Source organism: Zerene cesonia, chromosome 15 (genome assembly GCF_012273895.1).
Source record: "Zerene cesonia ecotype Mississippi chromosome 15, Zerene_cesonia_1.1, whole genome shotgun sequence".
In the NCBI taxonomy this organism is placed as follows: Eukaryota; Metazoa; Arthropoda; class Insecta; order Lepidoptera; family Pieridae; genus Zerene; species Zerene cesonia.
Genome location: NC_052116.1, coordinates 6,457,340 through 6,466,300, shown reverse-complemented (window position 1 = coordinate 6,466,300; position 8,961 = coordinate 6,457,340). Strand labels below are relative to the sequence as shown.

Here is an 8,961-nt window from a genome sequence, read left to right as displayed (position 1 = left end):
AAAGTAAATTATATCAAAAATTCAAGTTTTAATCTCAAATTCGCATTTACCCTACCCATTTTCTTGGACTATAATGCATGCGTGGTTTACGTTACATATGATCATTATGTATTGTTAACGAGTCTATTATTATTATTATTATACATTATTTCCTTAAATATATCACTTAAATCAAACCAATTAAAACGCAATACTCGATCTTAATCGTTACATAAAAGTTTTATTCGAGTAGTTAGAGCCTGACTCTGATCTTAATAATATTTACATGCAATCATAATTAAAACTTTTGTAGCTCGAAATAACTAGTGAGGCCTTTTATATAATATTGTCATTTAAAAACAGGACTTCTGTAAAAGTATTTGGTAAAGTTAATAAAGTATTATTAAGGAAGATTATGTCATGATAAGACATAATAGTTAAAACTGTGTTAATAACAATTTTCCTCAATAAGTCAGTATTAATGATTAGAGAAAAAAAAAAATCACTCTAGGTGTTTAAATAAAATAAAAAATTTAAAGTTTGAATTTATTCCCTGCACCGTACTTTGTATTTGTTGTTTTATTTGTCCAAATAACGATAAATAGAATTAACAAAAAATAACCGAGTAAAATATCTACATTAAAGTTTTAACTAAAATTTTTCGTACCTGTATCTAAACGCATGCAATGATTATACGCATAAAAACGTAATGCAAAGTTTAATTGTAACGAGTCTCAATCAAAAATTATGTTTGAAATTAACGGATATACAAATTATTATTTATTGAATTTGTTTTGTTTTCAAGTAATTTTTAAATTACCTTAAATCATTGGCTTGCTAATTTTATCAAGGTTCAAGACAACTTGAATATTAGTTATTAAAGTATTATTCTAAAGTCATAGAAATGGAACATCTAGTAGTTACCAATACTGGTATAAACATACACTGTAATGACTAATGTCAATCACAGGTTTTATACAAATTGAGGCAGTCACAGTGCGAGAAAATCGCAGAATTACACAAACTGATGCAGCAGGTACATTGGTATGTATCCAAATCGTTTGTTAGTTATACATTTGCAACGTTTATCTGATCAAGCCAAATTATCTGTTAGTTTTTAACACACTTCGATATATTGCAGTTTTATCTGAAACGTTAGATCGTAACGAGATAATAACGTTACGTGAGGTCCCTTTTAGATTACCTATGTAGGCAGTTGTGATAGAATAGATTATCTATTTCATGGAATCTGTATGTTAATTGAGTGTATTAACACATAGGTTTTTTTATTAATGAAAACAATCAAAATTACACTATTATTACAGCTTGCAATTATTTATTTTTTAAAGAAAATACGAATGTCGCAACGAGAATACGATATTTCCTATGTAACTGATACAACTGTTGCTAAAAGTAGCGCAGCGTTACAAATTATCCAATCAGAGAAATGTTCATTAAGAAAACACATGCAGGGTTAATTTACTACGGCTTTTAAGAAAAACACCATGTCGAATGAATTGTCTACTGGCTTACGATATCGATAGTATTGTATTAATTGGATTCGAACTAATTAAGCTTATTGCTAACCACCGATCTTATCGTTAGATACCATTTGTAATTACGTGAGCAGTTACAGAATTGAAACATTCCTTTAAATTATGGATTATTATATCCCGATTAGAAGTTTATGTTCAAGTGGTCCAAGCTTTTTCTGATATTCCGTACGTCAAGGGCTAAAAACGTTTAATCAGCAAAGTTTTAGACACTGTTCTACTTCTTTTTGTACCATTTACAAGTACAGCCCATTTTAATGCAACTACAGTTGAAGTCAGTCTTTTCTCTCTAATGAAATAAATGGATTTATGGTTTATATTTGGTTCTAATAATATGGAAATAATGTGCTGTTTACTTTTTGTGCTTTTTAATTTTTATTAATATTACAAGTCTAGTAAAACCTTCGCCATTTTCTTGTTAATGAAAGGAATTAAGAAGCAAATGCATGCTGTAATGTTATTTACACTAGCTTATAAACGAAGCGTTCCTTCTAAGGCTTTAAACTTTATCCTATTCACTGCATAATCGCGAAGAAAATGTAAGAATGTAGGTAGATACTGGATACTAAAGAAAATTAGAAAATATTTAACACCGTCATAACGACGTTCATATAGTAAGTTTCCATTTTTTACCATTAAAGTGTGAGAATAATTGAGACAGAAATATTTCAAAATTCAGTAACTAAGAGTTTTTCCAGCATTAAAGTTTAGTTTATAAATTTAATGTTAATTGAAAGTTCAGTTTTATTTTAACTTATCTCATACATCTTACTTTAATATATACTAAAGCGTTCATAATTTATGTTATAAGTTGAATGGAAAGGTAATGATGGCCTTGAACTATCACTTGGAATTATGTAACCTAGAGTTAGAGCTACATTATCACAGTCTTTTGACGTTAGGTTATACCTGATTATTTTTAAATTAAAGTCTCAAAATTACAATTATAATGAAATTTCTAGACACCATAAAAGGAAATGGAAAAGTAGATAATTTTTACATCATCTAAACAGTGCAATATTCTCAGTTTCTCTTACCGCGTATCTTGTATCAGTAATATATTAGCAATAGAGGTATTGTATTGTACAAAACTTCTCACGCTTATGTTGAAATCAAATCGTGAATCGGGATGCGATTTTTAATATTGTTTTCTTTTGTTTATTAGGTCATACTTCACGTTATCAAAAAAGTTTATTAATATTGATTCTTAGAGACTTTTCAAAACAAAGAGTTAGCAAAGAAAAGATATATGCAAAATAATAATGAGTTTGCATAAGTGTATGTGTAATTTTAATTTAAGTCAGATTATATTTACGCATTCAAGAGATAAAGGTTTAGCAATAGATAATAATCAAATAGTGATTATTTTAATAAACAACAACAGTTACAAGTTTATTAAACATATATTAAGTTTAGTACTTTTATACCTACAGCAGTAATGCCGGAAAAAACAGACTACGTAGTTACAAATCAATGCCTACTGCCGGCTGTTTGTCAGTCGGAACACGGGGTCATTTGGAGACAATTGATACATCGAGACACCGTAAATGCTCCTCTGTTCAGTTAACATATCGCGGGATCAGATGAATGTGTTATCTGTTGCGAGAAACGATTTATGGCTATGTTCGTTTTACTTTTTGATGGCCGTATTAATCTTATTTTTAATGTAACCTAAAAATTTAGAAGTTGTGCACCATGCAATCTACTTAATTTAGTTAGGATAAATGTAGTTGTGAATTTTAGCAAACGATTGTGTTCATTGTACTGAACGAAATTCAATGGTATTTTGAGGTACCTACTTACATCTTTATAAGTCATACTAGATCTCTATTTGTGATTCTACCTACCATTTAAGGTAGTTTATTTTGATTATCGCTTCACATTTATAAAGGCACGTTATTCTAATTGATATTTTGTGTGTATCTTTAGAACGTACAATTGTATATTAGTTTGCTACATTTGTATAATTGTACATTAACTTGTAGTTTTATAAAGTCTGTTACGCCAACCTCTTGTAAAGGCGTTTTTGAAAATCATACGGTATATTACTATAGTTACTCTCGAACGTATTCCAAAATAATTTACGTTTAACCTTACTCAGTAAATTAGAAGCTACATTACTTAATTGTTCAAGTAAACATATAAAATTGTCCGAGGCCGTATGTTAATTATATGAATCACATTTGTAAAAGTATTCTCGGAATTAATCTATGCACTACCGTAACAGAAACTGATTGCCGATTTAATGCTTGAGTAAGCAAGAATATTAGTTGAGTTCTAAAACGATTAATCTGATTTTCTTGAAGAAACTATAATTAAAAACACAATCCTAGTATTAAATAGGTAAAGAAAACAACTTAGGTATCCAGGATAGTGGTAGAAAGAAAATGGTACCAAATATTAGAGTAGCAAGAATATTAACTGATGATATCATCGGAACAATTAAATCTTTATTGATAAGTTTTTTAATATTATGATGTAAATAGGTACATATTTTTAAAACAAAACAGAACAAAACATTTGTTGAAAGAATAATAACACATTTATTTATTGTAACTATAAATATGGTTCGAAAATGCATCTTCAAAATGAACGTTTATAAATTTTATAATGGAATATGTACTAGTATGTAAGTTACAATGCTAATTGTTATTTACTCAAAAGATTTTTCTATCCAGTTGCAAATCTCAGTCATACTAAATGTTCTCTATACTTGGCGACATGGTGGACCTGAATTACTGTATTACAGAATCTTATTACGTAAAGGTATATAAAGGTCAGCGTTCACTCACAGTATCGATATCTCGAACCGGGAGTATTGCGTACATTTTGCATAATCCCGTCCCGACTCAAATGTCGGGTACATTGTACGATATGACATTTTAAACATGCCCTTATATTGCTTTCCTACGCGATTCTGTTACAGGACTTATACATGGTAAGGCAACAAATGCAATTTCTTATAAAAATGTTTAATAATTAACATATAAAACTTTGTTAACAGCAAATCTTTTTAGCAACTTGTTACAATGGGTCTTATTTTAATATCGTTTCTCTACATTAGAGACTGCATTTGATTCGGTTAATTGTTTTAAAATAAGTAATTTGTTACACTTAATTTTGCCAATTTATTGCATTACGAGTATTCGTATTTATCCAAGCGTATCGGTAAATTTTGCTTTTGTTGCAACGGCTTTCATTATGTACTCACGCTCATAATATGTTCATTGTCATGTTAAATAATAAATTTCTTCTTACGAAATAGGATATCAATAATAAAACGCCAATAATATTTAAATAGGTGTGCAGAATATAACTATATCTAAATTCTAAGTCAAGTTGGTGCGAACAATATACGAACAACAATTTACGAATTATATTTATAGTAAATATATCTGATTTAAGAATGATTGATTGTTATTTTCAAAATAAATTTTAGGACAAGATTCCGACCGATTACGAATTGCGATGTATGAGATAAGATAAATAATGTTTTACTACATAAAAACGATGTTTATTACACTTTGAGCACGTTCCAACAAACTATGACGCTTTAATCATCAGACCTTGAATACTGTACAATGTACATTTACTTCGTTCAAAATAGACCACTACAAAAAAAATTATAAAACTTCGTTAACTATACTTGAAGCTCATCGGATAGGTTTGCGTGATAATTACGTTTTGTTGTTAAGCAATAACCTGAATGTAATATGTTCTTATATTACAGGATTAAATAAATGTATATAATATATAATGCTAAGCAACTGTTACCCGCATATTTGCATGTATGAAAAATAAATTGGACAAACATTAACGTTAAATGTAATAGATAACATCAGCTATTATCAGGTTTGATATAAAATCGAATTAAATAAAATGTTTAGTTAGTCATAATTTTTTTTATTTCGCTCTTAGAAAATCCTGGTATTTTTAATTATATTTAATGTGTGAATTGTTAGCATAAAATATTGAAAGCGAAGGTTCAAGTGTCGTAATTTACAAGTAATGTTACATACATTACGAACGTCGAACTCTCAAAATTATGAAAGAGTATCATAAGTGAACTTGAAGCTATTGTACATTCACCTATTTTTATTTGTTATAAAGTCGAATTAAATACAACTACATTCGATAGGTTATTTATTAACTGTTCTTAAATATGTTAATATGTAATGACAATTAAGAACAAATGCAAAAACACTAATTGGAACAAAATTCGTTGTAGCTTTAAATCGTAGTTTAAAAGAAAGTGAAAATATGTAATCCGGCGTGAATGAAGCACAAATTTTGCTGTTAGCGTAATTCAGGTAAGCAATTACACGCGGTTTATTCGCTTTGCTCGGATGACACAGTAGTCAGTTTACGCGTATTTTAATACGTAGGGTTGGCAATAAAATTGCTATAAAATAATAATTAAACGACAAACTTTACATTACGTTGTCACGAAATTTTATGATTTTATAAGCAAACAGCGTACAGTATCCAATGTTACCTGAATACCTACGCTTAAAATAATAAACTCCCTTGGAACTTGTCATAATCTGATTGGAAAATGATCCTCAGAGTATTCTGATTTATCTGTGATAATTTAACGACTGGTTTTTCACAATGTAGAGTGATACCGTTCTGCTTTTTTGCTATAATTTTTTGTCTGTTACCGACTAAAGCAGACAGATTTAATTCAGAGGATCAAGGAAAATAATTAGCGATCGGTCACTATACAATAAATTCACGAGTATATCATATTATTGTCCTGATTACAATCGCCAGGATTTAATAATTTCCTTACGACGCAAGTGAGATTATTTTGTTGATCATTTATAAAAGCGTGTATTTTAGTTTTCTTAAACAATATTTATTGCTATTGTCATTTTGCGAATATCGAAGAAAAATACAATAGCTGGGGCAACAGGTGACAACCTTATCGGCCGCGCTGCTCGTCGCTTTGGTGCGAACTTGCCTAACAACTTTCGCTGCTCGTCCCAATATTGCAAGTGAACTATTGCGTAATTGATTCATCGTTTAATATTCTGCCTATTTTAAGGTATTAGAACCTAATAACCACCATTTCAGTATGTTGAAATCACTACTTGAACCTACTTTATATGTACACGTCGTTTGCAAAAAGCTATGTAGAAAATGTAAACAATTTTTATATCTGACGGCAAGAGATTTATTATCTATAGAAAAATATTTAGTATAAGATTAATGATATGAATATTGTCTGGACATGTGAAGTAATGTGAAACAATTTTATTTGCCATGTTTGGTTATAATTGAGCCTCATTTAAGACGTAAGTTGTTATTGTTTCTGGAAAATATAGTCATTACGGAAAAATATACATTGGCTTTAAAGATACAAATACCTAGTTCTGGGTAAAAATTTATGTCACAAACTTTTATATTATGTTTTTGCTACTGATACAAAAACCTTAGAATTTTTATTGTTAAAAATTCCATAATTCAGATCATTTTTAAGTAGAGACTATAGATATATACGTATTATAATATTGTCCTTGAGTCGCCTTACTATACTTTTAACAAATACCGTATATTAATTGACTCGCTCTTTCACTTTCAGCCTTAAATGGCCTTGTTGCTGTAATGCATATCATAATTTTAACCAAACATTTTTTACAAAAGATTCAAAGTCCAACAATCGTAATCAAAAATAGTTCGTTTACGATTTAGCTTTAAGTGCGTCCGTTTCGAAATGCAATTTCTGCGATAAAAATCTTATTTTACTTATAAACTCCACGTGTTGTTTTCGCCATAAAACTACGGACTAAAAAAATATTTGTCCTTGGTTGAGTTTTTTAATTCTAGACAATTTTTAATAACGAAGACATTAATAAAACATGTTCCACTTCACATTGGTTTATAATCCCCTGTTGAAAACCGTTTATTGCTTTTACAATGCCAATACTAATAATAGCTAACGCCATCGAATGCTTATTAATTATTATAAATAGATGAAACCAGGTGCTCTAAAACAATTAATATACTTAGAATTTAATAAAGCTCCGTGCTGCTAACCTGGCAAGATCTAGATACAATTATTCCGCGTCTGTCTTATTTTCATAACTTCTATCTTAAATTTATGCCAGTGTACACTCTGTACTAAATTATTCCATTTAATTAATATCCATAAATTCACTATGAGCATGAAAAAGTGAATATTGTGAATAATAAAATTATCTACAAATGATATACCCGCGTAGATAAGATTTAATATTGTGTCGAAACATAACTAGATTCCTACATTGCGTTAATGGTTGACTTAAGAAACTTGGTAAATAACTGTCACCTTAAAATGTAAGTTATGTTTATAAGTGTCGTCATTCAAGATGATTCAGTATTTGACTATAATCAAGTTGAAAGTCAGACTTCTGTAGACTGTAGGATTCAAATATTTCTGTAATAACGTCATATACCCAGTACCCACCCACATATGGTTCAAGTAGCACAGGTATTATGATAAATTATAAAAACGATAAGAAGAGAATTCTGTCATGATTAGTATTAAAAAGGTATTTAATATGTAATATACCAAACGAATAAAAAAAATCATAAATTGTATAATTTCATTATCAGACTTATTATATAAACATATTAAATTGCAAATCATTACAAGTTATGTTTGTCGCTTAAACCCCTGAGCGGGTTTTGACGTATGTGATCGTTGTAATCGTCAGAATTATGGCAGTGACGTACAAGTTATTAATTAATGGTGCTCGCAAATTTAGAAAAGGGAACGGTGGATATGTATATCGAATGAAAAATAGTAGATATACCATTCCAATGAAACTAAAAACTTTCTAGTCGAATATTTTGTTTTCATAACAATAATTATTTTTTACCTACATGTAAACAAAGAGGACAGTCTAACGGGGGGTACCCTTTTCAATCGAAATTTCTCTATGGTGAAGGCAGATAAATACGTACATGTCTTGTAGAGTAGATACAAATATAATGAATAATATACATAAATTCTAAAAGAACTTATTTGCGTTGCAATTGCCCTTTATATTTAATTGTCATATTTATCGATTTAGACAAACTGAGTCTATGAAAACACGTGAAAAATTGGAATGCAATTTTCCAGCAGTAACCTTGCGCCAGGGCCAGCGACACTCGTTCTCTTTATAGCTCGGGAGATGCGTGGGCGCGGGATCTTTCTTTAAACAAGATTTGCTCAAAACAACGCGCGTAGCGGCTCGTTTTACACCACCCTTTAGTTTTCCATTTTTCTGTAAACATGACGTCTGTGTGAGTTTCGTAATATATTCAGTGTAGCCTGTTTGATTGTGTGTGAAAGTGATGCGGTATTTGCAGTTTTGTTTAGTGCTATTGTACAGGTAAGTGGTGTGATTTATGTTGTAATCAAATTAAATATTGTCGTTATTTTCCATTTTCCAAAATCGTT

General features: G+C 29.7%; 1 protein-coding gene across 2 annotated transcripts in view; it reads left to right on the top strand.

Annotated features, from left to right (window-relative positions):
- The window catches only part of LOC119832233 (extracellular serine/threonine protein CG31145), a 56,339-nt gene that overhangs the window by 3,789 nt on the left and 43,589 nt on the right, over nucleotides 1-8,961 (top strand). Inside the window, exon 1 of one of the 2 annotated variants that reach the window (XM_038355886.1) lies at nucleotides 8,841-8,893. The exons of the other annotated variant lie outside the window; for it this stretch is intronic. Within the exon in view, the coding sequence (XP_038211814.1) occupies nucleotides 8,856-8,893 (38 nt within the window). The 5' untranslated portion in view covers nucleotides 8,841-8,855. Of the gene's footprint in view, nucleotides 1-8,840; nucleotides 8,894-8,961 lie in introns of those variants that run through there. 2 annotated transcript variants of the gene reach the window in all.